This window comes from Falco peregrinus, chromosome 3 (assembly GCF_023634155.1).
Source record: "Falco peregrinus isolate bFalPer1 chromosome 3, bFalPer1.pri, whole genome shotgun sequence".
Taxonomy (NCBI): domain Eukaryota; kingdom Metazoa; phylum Chordata; class Aves; order Falconiformes; family Falconidae; genus Falco; species Falco peregrinus.
In genome coordinates, this window is record NC_073723.1 from 70,278,485 (window position 1) to 70,303,172 (window position 24,688).

The 24,688-nt window shown below is 36.3% G+C and overlaps 1 protein-coding gene across 8 annotated transcripts in view; it reads left to right on the forward strand.

The window, feature by feature from the left end:
* The window catches only part of ZNF236 (zinc finger protein 236), a 93,077-nt gene that overhangs the window by 13,600 nt on the left and 54,789 nt on the right, over positions 1–24,688 (forward strand). For 7 of the 8 annotated variants that reach the window (XR_008746365.1, XM_055799114.1, XM_055799118.1 and 4 more), the window contains exons 3-9: positions 502–666; positions 5,365–5,543; positions 8,720–8,844; positions 12,178–12,350; positions 14,737–14,883; positions 16,815–16,886; positions 23,208–23,411. Coding sequence is in view for 7 of the 8 variants with exons in the window: in XM_055799114.1 (XP_055655089.1) it covers positions 502–666; positions 5,365–5,543; positions 8,720–8,844; positions 12,178–12,350; positions 14,737–14,883; positions 16,815–16,886; positions 23,208–23,411 (1,065 nt within the window). In the remaining variant the exon portion in view is untranslated. The remainder of the gene's footprint in view (positions 1–501; positions 667–5,364; positions 5,544–8,719; positions 8,845–12,177; positions 12,351–14,736; positions 14,884–16,814; positions 16,887–23,207; positions 23,412–24,688) is intronic. The other variant, XM_055799116.1, reaches the window with a different exon arrangement.

Here is a 24,688-nt window from a genome sequence, read left to right on the forward strand (position 1 = left end):
ACACTTGCGGAGGAACCATTATATCTAAAAGTGAAGGTGCTCTTAAAGAATGAAAACTGATGGTGCGGTTACCACTTGAAGAGCAGTCAATCCTAGCATAAACTAAGCTGTTTGCTTTGCTGGTTCAATTATTAATTTTGCTTAAGGGAATCTCAATCACAGTCTCTGTTGAAGTAACAAAATTTATTCCAGTCTCTTGCTCATTCTTCTCTTCTGCTGACTTCCATCTCCTCAGACAGTCTGTTTTGGGTCTGCTTGCTTTAGTTCCCCTGCCTTCTTTCACCAATGGTTTTGAAATGCTACGTAGGCATTTTCAGTAGTGAGATGCATAGAAGAGAAAATAACCAAGACTAGTATTACTAAGGATCATTATCATATGTAGGTAGTTGAGTTGCTCATTTTTATTTCAAACATTTTTATTTGTATGGTCATATGTGTCACCTAGGGTATATGTATTTAAGGGGAGATTGAGTTTTGTCTTTATTTTTGTGGTTTTAACAGCCTCACCGATGTGACCAGTGTCCAATGTCATTTAATGTTGAATTCAACTTGACACTTCATAAATGTACTCACAATGGTGAAGATCCTACGTGTCCTGTGTGCAACAAGAAATTCTCCAGAGTAGCCAGTCTGAAAGCTCATATAATGCTACATGAGAAGGAAGAGGTAATTCATTGAACCTCATAATTTAAATTTTGAGAAGACATGTCATAATGGCTATGCTCCATCCCTTCCCTATATGCTTTAAATTGGAGGACTGAATAAATGGTCTCATTCAGAAGAAATATAAAATTTCTAGTGGCGAGTCTGTTTTAATAATAGCAGCAGAAATTAATATAAGCAAATGTTCTTATCCTGTCTTTACTAACAAAGAGAATCTGTGCATGTTTAATAGATAACCAGATCATACGCGAACATTAACTGATCAGTTATTTACATATACTTTTATTTTGAGCAATTTCTGTGACTTCAGGTAGATTGATAAGCCGACACGTAATAGTTTGGGTGATCATTTTTGATGATAGATGTCATAGTGAAGCATTCTTGCCATCTTCTTTCTTGCATCATGAAGCTGTTCCCTTATCTAGAGCTCCCACCCCTTTTTTTGAGTGGTAGTTCACTTGAGAAGACTCTTTATTCCTTTCCCTCTCACAGTTTAATTTTCCATTTTTATAAGGCGTGGGTTAAATTCTTAGAAACAATGCATAGTAGTATTTTGCACACTTTATAGTCATTAACTGCATTACTGCTGTTGCCAGAGTTGATTGTACAGCCCAAAATACCAAGTTTTCATTCATGTAATTATCTCTTCCCCATGTAAAGCCTTTTTTAAAATTGCAGTTTGTTGGAGAACTGGAGCTGAGTCAAGTATGCACTTTTATTGCCAGACTTCTAATCATACACATAACAACTGTATGTTTCTCCATGCCAACTGCAGACAGCTTGCAGCAGTTTTGACCAGTAGCTTTGGAGTGATAGGCCTGTCTGCATTTTCCCCTAAACCAGGCAGAGAATGCCATCTGTAGAGAATGTTGTCTAAGAATGTTCTTCTGTAATCTTGTTATCACTTCACATGTTACCACATACACATCTAAGTGATGAGAGGACCTGAATACAATTCTGTTGCATGTTGATATATCTATAGTGGTACATCACGTAATGGCTATTTATTGAGGAAACTTGATTTATGAATTACTAAAAACGTCGGAGTAAGGAAGCTGAGCATCAAGAAAGATGCCTAAGAGTGATTTTTAGTATTCATTTCTATCACAAAGTGACTTTTTATCCACTTCAGCAGCTCTGATATTGATGCTTGGTGCAGATGTCAGAAGAATAGGTTGTGTGATGCCTTCCAATTTAAAATTCAGTCTGCAGCTTGAAAATTGTTTATAAAAATATGAACACCTTTCAATTGCTAATGAATATATTCTTATAATGCCCTGTAATTCAGTGATAAAACAGAGATGAACATAACAATTCACAGAGAATTGCAGGAATGACTTTCCCAGTAGTTATGCAGAGGGACTGTAGGAGAGCTGGAATTTGAACGTGACGCAGAGGGTCTTGACGATGGCAGTAGCTGTCATTCAGGAATTTTTCGTAATGTGCAGGGTAAGAAGTTATCAGTGGAGTGCATTCTCTGTCCTGTTTGCTATTCCTGCTTTTGTTGTTCAAAGGGTTGAAAATTTGCAAACAGCAAAGACACATACGAGAACATAGCGATTGAGGAGCTTGCTGTACGAAGCTGAAGTTTGAGTAACTTTAGCCTTGCTTTGTGCTGCATCAGCCAGCTTTATCTACAGCTGAGTGCAGAAGGGCAATAATAAGAAACTAGTGTGATTAGCTTCTTGAGCTCTCCAATTACATTTGGGAGAGCATGTCTGTCTGTTGAAATGCAGATTTTCATAATCAGTTGCTCCTGTTAGAGGTTGCAGATAGAAGCAATTTCCTAGGCTATTGAAATCAAACTTGCAAGAGACCTAACTTTTCTCTTCACATTCTGTGGTGATTTGTGTGTGATGAACTAGGTAACAGGAAAAAATATTTGAAATTCCTCACTTTCAGGTAGCTTTCTTCTAAGAAGCCATAAAGAGCATACCTTGTATAAATATGCCCAACCTTATAGATGATTCTTGGTTTTGTCCATTTCTTCAGTGGAAGTGGACAGTGGTACCCATGGCTACTTTTTGACCTGGTGAGACCGGAATGCTAAATTAAAACCTGAAAAATTCTGATTTATTACATTAAAACTGCTAATATGTTGTCTTTCTCCATGACCATGAGGTTTTCTTGGGCTTTAGGAAAACTTTAGTGTGTTGAAAAAGTTAAAACTGATGCTTGGTGGATATGAAGTGAAAATTCTCTTGTTATAAAATCCGGGGGGGGGGCGGGGGTTGCGGTAGGTGTTGGGGTTTTTTTGGTGTGTGGGTTTTTTTTTTTTTTTTTTTTTTTTTTGTGAAGAGTGTTTGCTGTATTTGATTTGTCCTGACTTATGATTGGGGAGCAATGGTCTGAAAAAGTGCAAATGAAAATCTTTTTTTCAGGTAGATTCAGTGACACTAAACAGGTGAATATCATGAGTATTAAAGGGTACCTTCAGATATTGCATCTGATAAGACAAAGATAGTTAATACAGGCAGAATTAAATGCATATGCATAAAGTGTTATAAAATTATTTCTGAGTTTGGGAATTTTAAGTATTATCTAACAATGTATGATCAGCCCCTTTTGTTTAATGTTAGGAGGTGGGTTTAACCACACTGAGGTTAGCAATGTGCAATTACTTGTTCTGTGTGTGAATTTTTTTGTTTGCTTGAGGGACAAATGAAATAAATCTGGTACTGCCTATTCCAGAGAGGCTATTTGACGTGATAGATTGCTCTGTACAGTTCTGGTTTACCATTACCTTGCTTTCCTACAGCAAATTCCACAGTAACGAATAAAAATACGTGGAATTGTGTTGTCTCAAATATTTCTTAGGCTGTTATTTTTTTGTGTGTGTGTAAGTTGCTTAATATGATACGTGCAATAGTAACTTAATGTTATAGATGTGTGTGTCTGAAAGATGCTGGGAAGCAATTGAAAACCTCTCAATTCTGAGAGGGTCCATGAGCTTGGTATAGTATGTGCACTGTAAGATTCTCTTCAGATAATTCTCCCCCATTTGTATGAAAGAATCATCATAAACCAAACTTGCATAAGAACAGTATTTTTCAATAAGAAGGATTTTTTTTCAGATTTGAGTGTAGGTCCTGGAGAAGAAAGTAGTATTTATTTATTGTCCTACACTGTAACTTGAGTCCAGTAATAATGATCTCTAGGTTAGATTAAACAAGTAATTTTTGAGGTCATTAATTTCATTAAATTTCATTTAATTTCATTAAAGGACTTCAGATTTTTAAGTTAACTTCTTGTGTAGTTACAGGACAAGGGGTAATGGCTTTAAACTGGAAGAGGGTAGATTTAGGTTAGGTATTAGGAAGAAATTCTTTACTATGAGGTTGGTGAGACACTGGAACAGGTTGCCCAGAGAAGCTGTGGATGCCCCATCCCTGGAAGTGTTCCGGGCCAGGCTGGATGGCGCTTTGAGCAACCTGATCTAGTGGAAGGTGTCCCTGCCCATGGCAGGGGGTTGGAATTCAGTGATGTTTAAGTTCCCTTCCAACCCAAACCATTCTATGATTCCATGAAACGTCATCTGGTGATACCACAGAATTTTGGGGTTTTTTTTCAGGCTTAGGGCGCGAATTTATTGTCATAGCATTTTAAAAATAGTACGGCATATCTTTGTTTCTCTTGATTAAAACATTCTTGTCAGTATCTTTTTTTAAATGCACACTGGGTTGTTTTTTTTTCCTCCTGTTGATAATTCAAGAAGAGAAAAGGGAGGAGGATAAAAAACAGTTCCATTTGCAGTGATAATCACTATTACTGAAAAATGAACTGAGACAAAAACTGTCTGAAGTTTCTTAGGCATACCAGTAAGGAATATGTAACAAGATGTGTTGCCAAAGAGATGGTGAATATTTTTAGACATGTAATCTTAACACTCTGCTTAGATTTTGTAAAATAAAAATACATTGAGAAATAAATGGCTTTGAAAAGCAAAAGGAAGTCAAATAAAGGCAGATCTTTTAGTTTTCATTGAAACAGTATTTGACTTTGATTCTTCTGTATTTTAGAGAAATGGCAGTGCTTTTGCATGAAACATTACACGTATAATCTCCATTCTAAATAACGTGGAATACTCATATAACTGGAAAGTGGTGTTTAACACTGCTGTAACATTAATTGGTTGAAGAGGTATCTGTCAAAAACAGTATGAGTCCCTATTTATTTCTGTTGTCTTTTTTGTGAAGCTATGTTAAAGTCAGTAGTAACTCTGGGGGGATCAATGTTAAAAAGTGACAGTCTGAATCACTTTAACCAGTAAAAGTGTAAAATCTCTGAGTCTACAGTTAAGATGGTTTTGGTTAGAAAGTATTTTTTATAAAGTTTATGTAGACCATAGTGTAATGAGACTGGTGTAGGTTTCTGTGTGTGTCTTGAACTAGCATACCAAGAAAGTACAAAGTGGTGATGATGGTACTGAACTGCTTGTTTCTGCTACCATATGAACTATTTCAGAACTAATTTTCAGTGGAGTTTCTTAAAATATAAATATTGCCATAAGCTTGCAGTGATTACTGTTCATGATTTATATTATGGGGCTCATAAACTTTTTTGCTTGTGTACTTTTGCTGCTGCTTGCTTGCAGCTGCCAATGGCCATAGAAGGATACGTTCATCTACTTGAGCAAAGCTTGTGCGTGTGTATTGCTGCTTGGGAATCTTTTGAAAAATCAGTCTCTATTATTTCTTTCAGAATCTTATCTGTTCAGAGTGTGGAGATGAATTTACTTTACAGAGTCAGCTGTCCATACACATGGAAGAACATCGTCAAGAACTGGCAGGCAGTAGGATCCACAGCTGCAAGTCTTGCAAAAAGGAATTTGAAACTTCCTCACAGCTAAAGGAGCATATGAAAACTCACTATAAAATAAGGTGACAATTGTGGGATTGTGACAAAATGAGCAGATGTTACTTTTATGGTGATAGCTGGGGAAGGCAGGAGTAGTATTTCCAGTCAGCAAACTATCATGATCTATGCAGATAATTTCTTTTCTCTGGTATGCTGTTATGAAATGGCATTAGGTTTTTAAAACCTTGTTAAACTAGGTGGTTATTTTTGGAGGCTTTTTTTTCCCCCTTCCTTCTGTTTTTGTATTTAGGCACCCATACTAATCCATAGTTCCATCTACTAGCTATTTGTAAATACAGGTTAAGTTTTCTTGATACAAAGTGATTTTTGAAGTGTGTTCATTCACGATTTTAAAGGCTAATGGCAGTACATTGAAGCAAACGTACACTAATTTTACATGGCATTTATTGTAATTGCAAAAGTCCTGATGCTTACCTTCTGCAAAGACATAAGTTGTTCCTTGAAGTTTAATCATCTTTTGCAAGTGGTCCTCATCACAACCTGCTATGACTTTCTTGTAAATCTGAAAAAGCACAAAATAAAGGGAAGAAGAGGCTTAATAAATGCTGTTCTTATTTTCGGTGAATGTTTGTTTTGTCCTTTATTTCAGCTCTCTAGTTTAGCTTCAGTTTTAGGAGGGTGAAAATTCCTTTAAGTTATAAGAAAGAAAACTTACTTCTCCTGATGAAGTTTATACCTTAAGAAAGCCTGAAGTTTTGATAGATTATTTCTCTTTCAATCGTCACTCTGTTTTTACAAAAAAGACAAGAAAATACATTTTTAAAAATGAGAAGTATTGGCGATTTCCAATTATTTTCATTAGCAGATGGTAGAGGTTGTAAGATCTTACTAGTTGTGTTCCATAAGGTTTAAAGAACTGTAGTTGTGATTTCCATTTGCAAGCTGAAAATTGAGGGTTTGAAGTATAAAGTTATGTTTGTATTGGGTTATATAAGTGCATTACATTACACACAAAAGCATTCTTTTTACAGACATCTCGTGTAAGTTAGAATGAATCAATAAAGATTAGAGGAGTGAATGCAGTCTGATGGCTGTGATTTTGAGAGAGTATTGTGCATGCTACATTTTGACATAAATGAAATATAAGTGCTCCATGATGATTTGTTTATTTTCCTAAATGTGGATTATTTCTGGATTCATAGCTTCCTTATGTGAGATTCGCCTTATTTATCAGTTCAGATGTAGAAACATGTTGCATTTGAATTTGATAAACTGCTGTCCATAATGGTGTTTACTGTCCTTTCACCAGCAGTACCAATATAACCCACGTATGTGAGCCAGGTTAATGAATTGTGTTTCCCCTCCATTTCATCACAAAGCTAATGTAGCTCAGAACTTCTGTATTTCAATAGAAATGATTTTGAAAGGAAAAACGAGGAAATTCTGATTTTTTTTTTTTTTTTTTTTGTTATTTAACATATTCTTCTCATACTGTTAAACAGGAAAAGATGAATTGATGGATTATTAAAAGTTAGTTTGATCTAATTTGTTTGACTGTACAGTATATTTAAAGTTCAAAGACATAAGTCAGTTTCATTCCTGCTTTTCAGCTTCACAATTTTTTTAGGATTTAAAAATATAAAGAGCCTTGCTCCCTTAGGTTTTTTTCATGGAGTGGTTGCACTCCCCCTTCCCAAAAAGGTATTTGTTTGGTCTCTGAATCATTTGAATGGAAAACTATTCCGAAGTTCTAATTCAAATTTAGTATCTGCCTTTTGCTAAAAAGCAAATGGTCATTACGACCCTAAATGATGAAATTCTTTAAAGGTGATCAGATCTTTAAGGGTTGTCCCTACAATTTCCTCCAAATTGAATATTATTTCCTTTAGTAAAGTGCTGCAGCTGTAGTTGAAACAGACGTTGCTTATCAAAGAGTGTATTCTGACAATCAGGCTGGTCTAGATCTGCCCTGAGATGGAAAGAAGAGGTTGTAACATCTGTCACATGTTATTTCTCCTCCTCTTCAATCTTCAGTCAGCTTTACTCTGAGTACTTCAGTAAGTTTTTGTAGATAAAATTAATATGTGGAAGTAAAATATATTACCCGCATTCTGTGCTCACTCTGCAAGATCATAAGAAGAGTTTAAAAATGCATGTAATACTTGTTTGAAGTAATTGGAAGGGAAATGTGCTTTTCTTTAAATATACTGAATATCTATGTTCTCTTAGAGTAGAAAGCACAGCATTTGAGCAGAAGTTTAATGATTTCCTGTGTTATGCATGAACTGTTACTTCCCTGCTATCTTTTACATTGGTACACCAACTTGTGTTTCAAAGGTGGTGGTGGTGTTTTGCACATCTGCTGCACGTTAGCTAATTCTTTCAGATCAGAAAAAATACCAGGTACTTACCTTTGTGTAATTTCACTTAGCTTTAAGCAGTACTGACAAGTTGGATTACTGTATAAGTGTAGATACTGGGGCACTGTGGAAAATGTGGAGTACTCTATATACTGTATTGGTTTGTCCACTGCCTTCTGGTTTCCGCTTGTTTAGCTGAGTTGTGATGGTCTGTAAGATCTAGGGTTTTGTTTTTCCTTTTTTTCCAACATAAAATCAGTTGTTGATTTTCCACATTGCTATTGATGTTCTTCAGCAGTCATTTAAACTAATTAATCTGCTTTGTAAAGAAATGAATTTTGGGAATTTGTATCAACTGTTAACTGTGTCTCTGTGGAGAGTGTGGTTTGTATTTGAGGGGCAGTGGTGAATATTTGAGGCATTACATTCTTAACCTATTCATGTTAGACTTCAGCAACTGCATTGGTACTCTAGTTAATGAGATCTTCATACTCAAGTTAAGAATTAAAGTCTTGCTATGTTCAAGCAAAAGAAATGGAGATGCACAGAGTTGAACGTCCCCACCAAAATAATATCTGTGAAGTCACTGTATAGTTCTGGAAGAATTCATAGTGAAAATGTCTTTAGAGAACCTCTAAGATGTATTGATTTTATTACAGAAATAACTACAATTATTGGTGCTTGTAGGTACTTAGAAAGGTGCTGTTTTCATTGTTCTTTCAGTATCATTAAAATTGTTTGCTTTTTTACTGTTGCAGCTGATACTATATATTGTTATCAGATTTACACTGTTAAAAATTATGAGGTAAAATAAGCTTCTTCAAAGTAATGTTTAATATTATTTTATTTAAATTACTAATATTTTTTTTAAATGACAGGGTATCGAATACGAGATCTTATAATAGAAACATTGACAGAAGTGGGTTTACCTATTCCTGTCCTCACTGTGGAAAGACGTTCCAGAAACCGAGTCAGTTAACACGACATGTTAGAATACACACAGGTAAGGCTGTGGAAGTAGCTATTTTAGTTTGCATCTGTTTTACAAAATTCAGTTAACCTGTCAAATGCTAAATATTTTTTGCCCTGTTGGGACTTGAAATAGCATTAATACATTTGGCTTATTAGATGCTGTTACCTGCTGATTTAAAACAACCTGTATGTAATTCCTTTGCTTAGGAAACCTGTATGCTTTTTAAATTTCCAGAGGTATCTCATTAGAAACAGTTACCTTTTTTTTTTTTTTTTTTCTTTGGAGTACTTCATAGGTTTCATTTGTTACAGAATACCAGTTTTGGTACTTAAAGTTTCAGCAGGGCCTAAAATCAGAATCATTAGAAAAGGGCCAGTCAGCTGCTCCAAATTAAGATCTTGCATACTCCAGAGAATAGGTTCTAAAATTTAAAATCCCCAAAAGCATAGATGTATATGAGAATGAACAATGCCACTAACATAGTGGCTTTTGGTTTTAGATTTATTTATTTAAAGTTACTGCCATATATTTTCTGTACTTACTGTAACTGCCATTTCTGGGGTATCCAAAGTGAACTTGGGAGGTGATGAACTTAGATTGCAATTTTGATACTTGGAGATGTGCATGTGACTGGCCAGAATTGAATAGTAAATGTTTTTTGCTAAATTACTGTAAATAAATATGTGCATGTTTAACCCTTAAGAAATTGAAATAACTGAAAAATGCCAAGCATAAAATAATATGCAAGTTTTTGAAGTGCACAGGGGACTATAAGAACAGTTGTTAGGTTTTAACCAGCTATACATAATATAGCAGGAGTTTGGCTTTAAATGAAACCTTCGTTGAAGGTGCTCCAGTGATGTGCAATATGTATGTATTTTCCATCCTGTGAGTAAATTGCTTACATAATTGACTAGTTTATAGCTAATTGAACTAGTCAATTATGTAAGCATGTAATGTTGTTTGTATTAGCAGTCTGTTCAGACAGTGATAGGATGAGTTGCTGTTTACAAGAATGACCTTGTTTACCAAGACAGAAATCTAAATTCCATTGCATGACTTTCTTGGGAAACTTTTTAACTTTTATAGATCTAGTTAGAGAATAGTAACACAAGATGTCACCCTTGTACCTGCTCTGAATTTTTCCTCAAAGTAATATCCAAAGAAAGTAATTGAAAATTAACTTCGCATCTATTCTCTACTTGATACGTTATTTTAGCTTATTCTGGTCAGAATGAAACAAGACTATAGTTGGTTGAGGACTTTTTTTTTAAGCTTTAAAAAGATCAAGAACATTTATAGTTCTTTTTAAGAATAAAAAGACATTTGCTGTGGGGAGACAAGAGATGGAAAATGTAGTCCCAATCTGCACATGATGATAGGTCATCTTAAGTTCCATGTAGCTAGCAAATAGTCATTTGATCTGTGAAGTGTATTATGACTCTGAATCTGCAGACAATCTGTCTGGCATCCAATTGCTTGAGGTACTGTAAAACATGTAGAAAAAAAGAACTCTTCTTTAAAGAATTTAGAATGCTTAAGTCTTTAATTGTTAAAAGAGCATGTCTGTGCTACTTGTACTGCATTACATTAGTGTCTTAATTGCAATACTTCTTTTGTTCATAGCTATTAGTTTCTAGCACTTACATGCTTTGGGAAAAAATTTTCAGTCTCAGGGTTTGCAACTCCCATATTAATAACTAAGTAATGAACTCCCCATTTCCCCTCCCAAATCTGTATTTTATTGTTATACTTGAGAAACACAGAAATTCCATGTTTCCACACTATAAGATACAGTTTTTATAATGAGTTTTACTTAAATAGGCAAACTTAACCTGAAGCTATACTTGTATGTGTCCACCAGCAGCTATTGGTGGAAGCTAAACTTTTTACCTATGAAAACCCAATAGGAATTTTATCACTTTATTCCAAGATGATCTGAGTCAGTGTTCTGTATTTTAATCTTCATTAAAAAACATACAGTTAAGACCTGCAGACCTTAAAGGATCTTCAAAATCCAGAAGTAGCAGAATAGAAAATATACATTCCTTCAGAGTTCATACTATGTGAGTTACATGCTTGTAATCTATTTCTGAAAATAGCTGCTTTCATTTTAAAGTGAATTTAATTAAGAACTAATCATTCTAAACTAGATGTAATTACAGCTATATAATTAGAAGTTATATAAAAACACTGATGAAAACTGCTTTAGTGTGCATAGTATTTAGCACACATTAATACTGGTGGAGCACACAATGTACAGCATTCTCATTGTGTTTTTGCTATAGAAAGGTGCAGAGGCAAAGTGTTAAATGTTTTTGAGGTCCTGGAGTTGTCACAGCTGAATTATTTCATGAAAAGAAAAAAAAAAAAAAGATTAATACTGAGTTCACAGTGGAGATTTCCAGTAGTCATTTAAGACACATGGTTATAAGAAACTGAACTTCGTTCTTAGTATCTGTGTGTTTAAAGTAAATAGCTTTGTAATATGTGTATGCAGTTCTATTATGTTTTGTCACTTAGAATTTCTGGGGAGTTTTTCATGCTTAATTCATTACTGTACAAATAACTGTTAAGTATTCACAGTACTGAGAACACCAGAATCAGGAAATAGTGACAGAGCATTCCTGTAACATTATTGCCTAGTTTTTCTTTAACATTCAGTAGTAATATGAACATTCTACTTAAATTGTTTTCTGAGCAGGGCTGTACAATATCTCATATAATAGAAACGTTATTTTATTGCGTATTTTCAGTAGGTGGTTGTAAAGAATGAATGGCTCTTAATATTTATTGGGGAGTGGGAACCATTGGCCATTTTTGAAGTGTTGCTGTGAGACTTTTTGATTTTAGACTAAATAAAAGGTTAAATTTTTAACTGTTAGTTATTTATTACTGTCCATTCCACCCTCTGGTCCCCTGTTTGTTTCTGTGCAGGTATATATGCATTTTATGGGATTTGGTGTGAAAGAATGGCATGCGTAGTTTTCGTTTTGTTTTCCCTTTTTTCTTTTCCTCCAGTGGTTTTGAGTAACAATTTGATCTGGCAAACCACGAGTTGAGGGAAGCTGTTCTAGATAGTTGTTTCATACAGGTTTCATTTATTTTACCCCTTTTAACTGATAATCATCAACTAGGTTGTAAAAGTTTTTCGCTAAGCTTCATCAGAGTAGATGCCAAGATGGTCAAGGTAAACAATGTCATTGTCAAAACACCGAGTAACGTATGTTTGTGTGTGTGTATGTACAGATCTCTATATGCAATATTTTATTTTAGCTGATACAATTTTTCATGGAAATACAGGAAACTGTTAAAGTTTATGTAAAGCCCCTTATCCCACCTCTTCCTCCTCTTTCCTTTCAGGTGAAAGACCTTTCAAATGCAGTGAATGTGGAAAAGCCTTTAACCAGAAGGGGGCATTGCAGACCCACATGATCAAGCACACTGGTGAAAAACCCCATGCTTGTGCCTTTTGTCCTGCAGCCTTTTCTCAGAAAGGCAATCTTCAGTCACACATACAGAGAGTTCATTCAGAGGTAAATACAATTATTCATAAAGTGGTTGGTGCTAATATACTGCTTATTTCATTTTCAGTATTTAAATTGTCCTGTTTGCTATTCCTATGTTCTCTGGTGCTTTCTGTAGCCAGTGTAGGTTTACTGCTGTAGTATAGGTTTCAGTTTATTGGTTTTACCTGTGGGCTTTTCTAAAATAGCTTAATCTGAATAAATGTGTACCTAGGATAATTAGCAAAACCTTCATTTACCATTGTCATTTCAGAACATTGATAGATTAATAAATGTTTAGTGATTTCAGGTGTATAAAAATGTACCTATGTCAGTCTTGGGAGAATGAGGGCTAGAATCAGATGAAAGTAAGCCAAAAGCAGCAAAGCAGAAAATGGTGAAAAATTTCAAGGCCAGACAGCAACCCACAAGCTCCATCATAGAGCATACTTGCAAATTGTCTTTGAAGTATATATATTGCTCCCTTTTTCAGAGGTTTTTCAGTTATAGGTAGAAAAAAATTACAAAATGAGATAAAAAAACATTGTTGTCTCTGACCTCTTCATGCTGATTTTTTCTTCTTTGTGACAGACAATTTTAAGATTTGAAAGGTACTGCTATGCTAATGTAATATGATCCTTTGAGCAACATTGGCTGTGCAACTTTGTTCAGCAATTCCTTGCTGACTCTAGTGATTTGTGGTTGGAAATGCCAGTAGAAAGAGACCTAGTTTTGATTTGGAAAGTATGAAGTGACAGAGGCAGCTTTTTTCTCTTTTTTTTTTTTTTCCTGCATGCAGAATATCATCTCTGCTTTCACTCTTTCCCCTAACTCTGAGATTTGCTTTCTTGTTTTCCATTTTGTGTTCAACGATAGATCTTATTTATTGGATTCTTTTTTTACTAAGGACCCTTTTAGCATGTTAGTTTTTTACTTTTAGGATGTGTCTTAGCATATTAATGTGTTTTAGTGGTTTGTGTTATGCATAATTATATATCATATGTTTACATTTTATATAACTTTGTGACTAGTCTTCCTCACTGTTCACAGGTCCCTATATGTGATAGCTTTTGCTACGTAAAAAAATGCACCAACATGAATTTCATAATTTACACTGATTTTTTTTCAATACTACAAGATTGTTGGGGATCAAGCCAAAAATATTTTCCACTTTTTTCTCATGTTACTCTTTTTTTCGTAAGAAGCTGGGGGGGGGGGGGGGGCGGGCAGGGGGAAGGTAGGTGTGTGATAAGGGACTTGAAATGTTGTCTCTTAATTACATCCTTTGCAGTGTTTCATGATCCTGAACCTATATTTTAGTTACTGCTTTGGATCCTTTATAGATATTTTTTTTCTTTCTTGCTGTCACTGTGTTTCCTCCAAGAGTGCATGCAGAACTCTGTTTTCTTTATTTTAGCCTGAGACAGTCACAAAATAACATTACAGGTGATAATGAACCAGCTTGATTCTCACTTCCTATTCACCGTTTAGTTGTACCAGTGTTTTATTAGTTAGTGCCTCTTCTGAAAGTCTCGGTACCAGTTTAAGTTAATGTCAGAAAATAAAAAAGTCCATGCTATATTGCAAGCAATGCAGCATGTTTCCTTTTGAAGACACTGTTGTTCCCTATATATTGAAAGTACTGCCCTGGATCTTACTTCTGTGGGATAGGCAGAGGAAGCCGGGGAAGTGAGGGTTGTTCTGCTTTAATTACCTCAACCCCTTGGCCTGAAGCACCCAAGCAAATTGCTGCTGATCACTTTCTCATCCTGCATGTTTAAATTAAGTACAAACTATATATTAAACATCCCTGCCCTTCACCATGTTGGGTTTTTTTGGTGGTTTGGTTTTGGTTTTTTTCATGGAGTCCCTATGGCCCAGTCTGTCTTGCCTTCATTCTTCTTTGACCTGAAAAGTGGCTTTTTTTTTTCTTGGAAATTTGCAAAAGTAAACAGAAGAGCCAAAATTTGAAGATAAACTATCTACATTTTTTCTCTTTGTGTTTCCACATTTCTGTTTGTATTATGTATGATGTTAACATCTTCAGACACATCTTAATTGACAAAGTTGCATTTTGGTTTTCTTTCTAAGCATGTAACAGTAGGAAAGTATAAGGAGGGAAAAGTCTGAGGCCTCATTTGACAGATGACATTTGTTTTGCATTCTGGTGCTTCCTGATATTGAGGAGTGGTAATAGGAGATGACAGTCACGCATGTAGATGACAGTTGACTTGATATCCAAGAGACACCAGATAGATCCATAACTGGGTATCAGTAAATATTTCCTAAAAAGGAAAAATACACTATTTTACTTCCCATAATCCCATAGTGTATTTGTTATGTGGATAAATAAAGAAAAACATAGTATTTGGTAGATGTAGGCAAAATTTACTTAGTTACTTTTGTTTTACTGAAGGTGAAGAATGGCCCTACATACAACTGTACAGAATGTAGCTGCGTCTTCAAAAGCCTGGGTAGTTTAAATACACATATCAGCAAGATGCACATGGCTGGTCCACAGAATTCTGCGAGCTCTTCAGCAGATGTGTCTCATGTTACAGCGGTAAGCTTTGCTCAGTATATTGTGAAAATGCTTTTAAGAGTTTAATTGGGTGTAGATCTTCATTCCAGTAATTCTTCAGATAGGTTAGAACTAAAAGACCTGTAGCTGTCTCTTGTAATTTTACATTTTGTGCAATTTCTGGAATTGATTTGCATGATTACATATTGGCAGTATGTAAATTGGCCAAGTATATGCAAAAAAGGGTTTAGAATTTGAGGGTTTGGTTGAAAATACAACAATTGAATTCTACAACTAAGTAAACTATAGTTAAAGTGCTGACAGATTGTGTGGGTAGGAAAGGTTTCCTCTCCAGATAACATAAAAATAATCGAGAAGTTTTACGGGAACAATGAAGTTTAGAACTATTCATATTATATATATTGATTTCAACTAATTTTCAGAAATTGTTCATGTAATTCTAGTCCCTATAAGCACATAGTGGATTATTCTTCTTCTGAGTATTTCTTATAACTGATTTTAACTGTTAGCTTCTTATATGACAGATGATAAGGGAAAAATGTTAGCTGTATTGGAAGCACTAAATATTTTTCTTTCTTTACCAAGGTACAAGAAGGAGCTAAAGTTCAGAAAGTGCTTCTGGATTCCTAAGATTTTTATTTTTATTTTTTTGAACCAGTGCATATTTGATATATTGTAGTACTTTTTTTGGGTCTTTGGATAGAACTACCTTTTCTACCTTTATTCTGCTCTGTTTTGCATAACTTCCAACTTTCATGCTTTAATGTTCAATGAATGACAAGTAACACCAGACTTTGAAGAGGAGGGTTAAAATTTAAAGTCTTAACTCCATTGTGCAGCTATATCTTGTTGAAAACAAGTGTCTAGTAGTGTTTGGAGAACCATTTTGAATTTTTTTTTATATTTGATATTTTTTTTTTTTGTGGCAGATGCTGTTTGTCTCTTCAGGTTAATTAATTTTTTTTAAAAAAAAGACTATTGTGTCCTGTTTGCTTGCAAGTACATATAATCTCTGGTTTTGTACATTTCTACATTCACAAGCCTAATCTTAAAAGCAGGATGGAAAAGAATTCCTTTGTACTACCTCATGTTTGCTTTCTCTGGCCAGCTCTGTTTTTTCTTGTTTTGGTTTGCTTAGGTATTTTGCATTTACATTGCATACAGCAGTGTTCTGGTATTATCTTTGCTGCATGATGCATACTTCTCTGCTTGCATGAAAGTGGGGAAAAGTAAATACCTCCATACAATATATAAGCAAAATGGGAGAATTTTTTTTTTCTAAAAACAGATGCCTAGAATTTTAACAAGGAAGAACAAAGAAAACTGACAAGTCAATTTCATACTAAGTGTTATGCTTTTTTATTTTTATATCTGAAACTGCAGATACATAATGATTATTTTTTTTATTGCTATAGAAAGATGCCACGTTCTTAGATCAGCACTAGCATTCCTAGATTAGTACCAACTTGTTCACTCTGCTCAAAACTTGCATAGCTGCTTTAACAACAAATGACCAGTATAATAATTCTGTTCTGAAGTTTATGATCAGTCTCTGTCATCCCTCGTTATTACCTGGGGATGAACAATGATTATGTCCTTAACAAATACATGTTCCAAAAGCTGAAGTTTCCTGAAGTGCTGTGCTGCCGAATAGTAGTGTGATACATGAGTACATCTCGTAAAATATGCTTACTGTAAGGCTGTTATTTGTCTTTTGCTGAATCAGTGCTTATAACCAAGTTGTTGGTTTCTGTAACTTGTGTTATTTCAACATAGATAAGCTATGAAGCAATGTTACTGATTCAGTGTACATTTGTATCTCTCCCACGGGCTCATTTCCTAGTCTCCATATTGTGGGAAAATGAACAGTGCTACCTTTCTGTGTGATATTAGCAATGTTTTTCTTCTTTTTGTACAAAGGCTTAAAGTACTTCCTTTTCATTTCTTTGTAGGACTCTGTCACGCAGCCTTTAACAACATCCCCTGCTAATCTTTTGCAACCTGTTGATAACAAGTGGAAGAATGTAAGTCTAGAGTTTCTGTCATATCTTTGTGTCAAGGCTGAAAGTGGGAGAAACTTTACAGTGTTGTAAACTTTCATTGAACTGATGAAAAAGGGTATGCAATGGTCCTCTGTGATAAGTTGTTCAACTAATACGTGAAGGCAAGCTTCTTGGTGAATGAAGAAACTTATTTAGAAACAGAACAGGTCTTGAATGGATTATATATTCCCTCCTGTGTTATATGCGCATGATTTTGCATGTAATTCTGTTCATTAGTTCCTCAAAATGGAGACAAATACTCTTGTGTATAAAAAGACCAGGGGACAGTAAGGACTCTTAAAAATACTGGGTTATCCTGCCTGTCTGACTTCACAGGGATACCGTGGTTTGGGTGGGGAGGGAGAGACCTGTGTTCATTTTGGTTGAGCTGGTTGGAATTGAGGCAGCAGTGGACCCATGGAACTCAGGAAAGGCCCGTGGAGCTGGAGAAGGATGATGCAGGGCTAGCTTTCTGGAACCCAGTAGCAAGCAGCGTTGATTCATGTGCGAGTCACAGTGAGAGTAGTAGCATGTTTTGTTGCGACCATGTAGCATATTGTTTGTCAGCAGTAGGTTGCAGCACGGTGTCTTAGTGACAGAATAATTTGACTTAAGTCCTCCCCTTTCCAACTTCAGCCACTGATCATAGTTTTGTGTACTAGAATCCACAAAACCAAGGACTAGGAAATGTGGCAGTATTGCTTTGAAGTCACCATAACCAGTCTGTCCACTTTTCTTTTTATCTTGTAGTGTGAATTCAGTGTTCCAAGACCAGTTAACTTAGAGCAGAACTATATGAACTAATTGATTACTAATATTTGCTGTATTAGATAAATAGTTATACTGTGTTTCTTGCAAGACTTTACAGAATATTAAAAATGGCTGTTCTTCAAAAGTAGTTTAGTTAAAGTAATGTTTCATTTTCTTTTTAACCAATTGAAACTATTTTCTTTGGTAAAGACTGGTATCAGAAGTGATGCCTGGTTTTTAGGGAGGCTCTGTGTGTGAAAGCACAGGCCTAAAAAGAACATCATCATCCATTAGGATACACTTCATTGAAAATATACTGGATTAAATGTACCATATTACATATGCTAGGGAACATTATGAAGCAGATTATCCTGAGTGTCATCACGTGGCATGTGCAGGACAGCCTGGGGATCAGGCTCAGCCAGCATGGAGTTACAAAAGGCAGGTCCTGCTTGACTGACCTGATCTCCTTCTATGCCAAGGTGACCGGCCTGGTGGATGAGGGAAAGGCTGTGGATGTTGTTGGCCTGCACCTTAGTAACGATTTTGACAGTCTCCCACAGCATTCTCCTGGAGAAACTGGCTGCTAATGGCTTGAATGGGTGTACTCTACGCTGGATGAAAATCTGGCTGGCTGAGTCCAAAGAGTGGCAGCAAATGGGGTTACCTCTGGCTGGTGGCCAGTCACTAGTGGTGTTCCCCAGGGTGCAGTACTGGGTCCAGCTCTGTTTAATGTCTTCATCAATGATCTGGATGAGGGGATCGAGCGCACTCTCAGTAAGTTTGCAGGTGACACCAAGTCGGGGAGGGAGTGCTGATCTGTTTGAGGGTAGGAGGCACTGCAGAGGGGTCTGGACAGGCTGGACCGATGGGCCAAGGCCAGTTGTGTGAGGTTCAACAAGGAGAAATGCCGGGTCCTGCACGTGGGTCACAACAACCCCATGCAACGCTACAGGCTTGGGGAAGGGTGGCTGGAAAGCTGCCTGGGGGGAAAGGACCTGGGGGTGGGGGTGGACAGCTGGCTGAACACGAGCCAGCAGTGTGCCCAGGGGGCCAAGAAGGCCAACAGCATCCTGGCCGGTATCTGAAACAGTGTGGCCAGCAGGACAAGGGAAGTGATTGTCCTCCTGTACTGGGCACTGGTGAGGCCCCACCTCGAATCCTGTGTTCAGTTCTGGGCCCCTCACTGCAAGAGGGACATTGGGGTGCTGGAGCGTGTCCAGAGAAGGGCAGCGAAGCTGGTGAAGGGTCTGGAGCACACGTCTTAGATGGAGCAGCTGAGGGAACCGAGGTTGTTCAGCCTGGAGGCTTAGGGGAGGCCTTATTGCTCTCTACAACTGCCTGAAAGGAGGGTGTAGAGGGGTGGGTGTCAGTCTCTTCTCCCAGGTAACAAGGACAAGAGGAAACCAGGGGAGGTTTAGATTGGGTATTAGGAAAAATTCCTTCACCAAAAGGGTGATCAAGCATTGGAACAGGCTGCCCGGGGAGGTGGTGCCGGAATCACCACCCCTGGAGGCATTTAAGTAAGTCGTGTAGATGTGGTGCTTGGTGACATGGTTTAGTGATGGACTTGGCAGTCCTGGGTTAACATTTGGACTTGATGACCTCACAGGTCTTTTCCAACCTAAATCGTTCTATGATTATGCTCTGTGATATTCCTAAATACTGAAATTTTACAAAATTACAGTCTGCATATAGTTATGCCAGATTTATTTTCCAGAAAAGGAATGTGAAAATTGCCTAGAATGTAGTCTGTCTATTCATATTGGTATTGTAGAAGTCACTTAAAAAAAAAATAAAAAAATATTAAAGTTCAAGTCTTGCATAGCGTCTCCCCCATTTCTCTACCCCTACTTTCCTGTAAATTGACTTTGTTTCATGTAGGGTGGTTTGTATTCAAAAGCTCTCCAGCAAATAAACTTCCAGAGAGAAACTGATGGCGTGCCGCCTTCTTAAGAGTCAAGAGGATGTTTTTGTCTTTTTTCATTGAATCTGAATGTTGAAATTAGGCTCCTGTGTCAGGATGTCATATCGTGTGGTTCCCTGTACTTGATGCAGAGTGCCATGTTTTTTTTTCCTTAGTGGGAGGTGCCAGTTCAGAGCAATGGATCCCATTGCCTCCTTCTCCCGGAATTGGCTGGTGCTCTTGCTTACCAAGTGATAAAAATGGTCCAGTTCCATCCTTAGTCTTAGCATCTTCAAACTTGTTTCTTTTCCAGAGAATGACTTAGTAACTGCTGAGCCGCCAAGCAGTTTAAGTGTGAACCTTTACAATGTCAACTTCAGTCTCCATGTGGTGGATTTAGGAAATGAAGCAAGGAGAAGCCTGGCTTTCTAGTCTAGCAGTTAGAGCAGAAACCTCCTTCTGCTTGCTAGAGTACCTCCTCTTTTTACAGTAGTAACTATACTGTAAGAGGTGTGGGAATCCTGTGGAAAAGGAGTGCGTGGCATCACCTCAAAGCTAATGCAGACAAACCTCAATGCTAAAGTGAATCATCAGCAACTTTTTTACATGTTTTCAGATATTCTTCCCTTGATACACTGTCTGCTTGTTTCTGTGCCTGCAGATGCACAGCCTGCTTCTTGACGTGCAGTTGCTGTCATCTGTTGAACTAGGATAAATGTTCAGATATTTATGTTTAATGTTTAGTAGAGCTAGTTGCATCTTTAATGGTTCTTCGTTTTCCCCCTTGTAATGGAGGTGATAAAAAGTATGGTTGTTTTATATTTTCACATAGAATGGTGGACTAAAATTGTGAGGCACCATGAGTAAAACTGAGAGAACTTGTAAAAGAGGGACTTGGGGAATCACTGTCGTGACTGTGTTTCTGATGGGGTCCCTGGGGGATTAAATCTTGACTTAATGCTTTATCAATGACCTGGAAGAAAATAAAAAATCATCACTGATCAAAGTGATACAAAGATTGAGGTAATTTATAAAGAGGACAAATCACTGATACAGAGTGATCTGGATTTCTTGGTGAGCTGGGTGCAACAAGCAATTTATTTTCTAATATAGCTAAGAATAAAATCACATACAGAAAAACAGGAAAAGTAGGCCACATTCACAGCACAGGAGTTCTCAAGGATTTTGAATTCCCCTTATAAATAGGCATGAAAGAGGTAATAATAGATACATCAGCTGAAAGTTAGGTTTTCCTTGCCTGGAAAGACTAGTATTGGTCTTTTTATTTAGAAAAGAAACTGCATAGAAACAAAAACGTTTTATGTCCTGTGTATTTCATTCTGGCAATTTTTGCTTTTGTCATTTGGCTGTTTATAGTGTTCACTATTCATGAACTTGTGTTCAAAGATATAGGAGGAATCGGAGCCATCAGAATTCCTGATGTATTATATGATGTGTTTTATTATTGAAGAGATTCAAGGTGCATTTCCTATTTTTGCCCGTCAAATAAAATACTGAAGGATGACTTGATCTGCCGTTTTGAAGAAAAGGGAAAAATCTGTAATCTCTCTAATAGAAAAGAAAAGTTCTGAGGGTTGAAGCCAGACGAATTCACACTTTGAAATAAAGTATGGAATTTTAGTGTGGATAATTTACTGTTGTGGCAGCTTGTTGAAGTTGGATGGCAACAGAAAAAGTTACCACAATAAATTACTTGATTTAAAGAACTGCTCTAATTTCTGTACAGTTATTTTAATTGAAGGAGTAATTCATTGAGAGCAGTCACGCAGCCTGTGTTAAACAGCAGATCAGACAGACTAAGGGTGATTACAAGGTCCACTATTCTAACTGAACAAATGTGGAATTATGAGGTAGTAAAATGCTTCATTCTCCATGCTATTTTTAAAATCTGAAATTTTTTATAATGAAAAGGGTATCTTTATAGTAATGGTAACAAATGTGCGTATGTTTATATTCTTTTTCAAAAAAGATAAGCTCCATGAGACTGTATGTAAACTGCAGTATAATATGTGAACACACTGGCTAAATACATGTACTACTGTAATTTTCATGTCAATGATACTGAGCAGTTCCTTCATTAACAATTCTTTTCTTTCTCTTTGTAAAGCCTGGGAGAATTTTATAGCCTTTTAGTGTAGGCTTCCTGCTTTACTGAAGAGTTCTCTGCATTCCATTCCAAGAAAATGAATGAACCCTATAAAGAGCTACTACATGCTTTGCTTCAATTCCTGTTTATTGCAATGAAGATGGCATATAGTGTGTTTTATTTTGTAAAATACGTACTGAAATGTTTATAGCACTTTTGCTAAATTGGAATCTGAAGGGATGGAGTCTTTCCATCTGTCCCACTGGTGAGGTGAAAAAAGACAAACTAATGGTTAAATTGGCAAAATAGCAAGTGCTGTTCTCACAGGCATGTCGGAGAAATGAAGTAAGGGTTTGTTTTATATAATCTCATGAGACAGCATTAAGAACACTTCATCACATTTGCACGACATAACTTGAGTCAAGACAATTTTTCTTAATATGTTTTTTTGTAACCATCCTTGAATATGGTGACAGTGTCATTTTAACTGTCCGGTGTAGTGTGTCAGTATAAAGAAAATCTCAGAGGATTTTTCAGATTGGGAGAAATATTACAAATGTGAAGCCTAAGATTATTCTTTGTTAAAAGTGATCTGAAAGAAGATAGCATTTTATATATATATATATGTGTGTGTGTTTGTGTGAGTGCACATATATACCTGGAAGTGATTACTTTTAGAGAACAGCAGTGAACATTAGAAGCAAGTATCCATTGTGTTCTACAAAACATAATTATGGGGCTAGCTATTATATAAATATATATTTCTCTTCTGCAGTGAAGTAAGTGAATGCAAGCAGTGATTTCAGTAATGGTATACTTATTTGATCTTTATTTCTGATTTAAAAAAAATTCCAAGGCTTTTTATCACTTTTTTCTTCATATTTGTTTTTAAGGTAGCCTAAGATAGAATTATCAAATCAAAGATAGAGGTTTGACTTTTAGACTTTAAGGTTTTTTTCATATGTTGGCAGAGCTCCGTGGGTATTTAAATTTGTAAAGTATAAGGAAATTATTTTAAAGCTAAGAGATACAGAATATTTGAAGTTGAAGGGGAGAAGTTAGTAGTTTGTTTCTGAAAGGTTTTGATGTAACAACACAATTTCATGCAAAAAAATCTCAGCTAATAAAAGCTTATTTTTCCAAAGGACTTGCGTTTGTTAAATGTGAACTTCAAAAAGATGACCATGTTAGTGCTGTTTATTTGTTTTGGAATTACTTTTCTTGTAGCCTCTACATGCGGAATTCAGTAATTGATCCTGTGTTTTGTAAACTGGTTGAAGGTTCAGTAGTTAAAATAAACTTAATTCAAGCTGCAAGCTTAACAGTTTTCACAGCTTAGAACTCCAGAAAAGGGATATACAGAAACAACTCCTTAGTGGAATGAGCAGGTCTTGAATGACAGCTCTGTATAATCTTTATGTCTTAAACAAGTGGACATCCTTGTGGTAGACAGTTAACACCTTTCAGATAAGGGAGCCGAACAGGTGAGTTCATACATACTTTTCATCTTCCTTTACAAATGTACTGCTATATATTTCAGGCCACACATTTTCGGTCTCCACTTCTTCAACAGACAGAAAACCAGGTGTCCTCAGCTGCTGCTCATCAGGGTCAGCAGGCTGTAACTGATGTCATCCAGCAGCTTCTTGAATTATCAGAACCAGGTCCTGTAGAAAATAACCAGCCTCAACAACCTGGTCAACAACTCAACATTGCAGTGGGAATCAATAGAGATATTTTGCAGGTAAGAGCTCTGTGTTAGAATAACTACATTTCAGTGGTATCTTTCTTGCTTTTATTTTGTTCTGTCTTGTTTATTTGTTCTTGATATTTTCAATGATAGCATTTCTTCTGCATTTCTAAGTGATTTATCAGTCAAGAAAGAATTCTTTAATCACCTGACCAAGTATCTTTTCTGTATAATATTACAAAAGCAAGATTATAAATATTGATTATATGACCTAGAAGAAAGCTTTAAGTGTACAGATGTATACCTGGACATTTTATGGATAACTTTGGCTTATTTTCCTGTTGCCTAAGATGGAGCTTGTCACATGTCCTAAAGTTATGCCATGCTTAAAACTTGATGACATTTAAGAGGGGAAAAATGCTTCTATCTGGTTAAAAAATAAGAATGTATATGGGGCCTTTATCCTGTTCTAATTAAAAAGGGCTATTTGAGTATTTCCCAGCTGTGCAAGAAAATTCCTTCCTAGGTTGACCAATGCTTTTTCTAACCCATTATTCTGTCCTTGATACTGGCAGTAGGAGATGCAATGTAGCAGAAGATATGCAGGGCAGTAATTCAACTTTCTATGCTTGTTCTGTAGCCTCCACTGCATAAAGGCATAAACAGGATGGAACAGGGCAGAGAATATTATTCTTTACTACTGACGGTAGCCTGCTAACCTTTAAGCTATTTTTTTCATATCTAGTTTTTTGAGTACCATTTCCATTTCCTTTTGGAGGACTTCAGATGTTACTTGTAGCTATGTGCAGGTTTACCATGTTATCTGTGATGAGTTCTCTGACGTCTGGAAGGTGATGTGTAGTTGCAGCAAATTACAACATGAAATACTACTATTATCTTGATAGCTATTAAAAAAAAAGTGGGTTGGTTCTTAAGTTACTGTATGAGCATTTAATCACTAATCTTATTGTTGTACAAACTAAACAGAACGGAGTTTTCTTCTGAGCAATCAAATATCTACACATTCCTACTGAAATGTGTGTTTGAAGTCCTTGATCCAGAACCTTTTTGGGCACAATAGTATCCATAAAGGTGCCTGCACTCCAGTCCCTTCTGGGTGTACATGAAAAAGGGTGCATAGCTCTTGTTTCAGTCAGGTGGTTATTGGTGATTTGTTACAGAGGCTTTTGAGCTCTTCCAAGCCTTTCTTTGGTTTAACGTCCTTCATTTTTCTTTATACCATCTATGGCTTTTCCAGAAGCTGATGGGCTTCAAATGTGACTTTGTGGCGATATATTCTCTCATGTAGTAGTCGTAAGAGGTGGCTATAT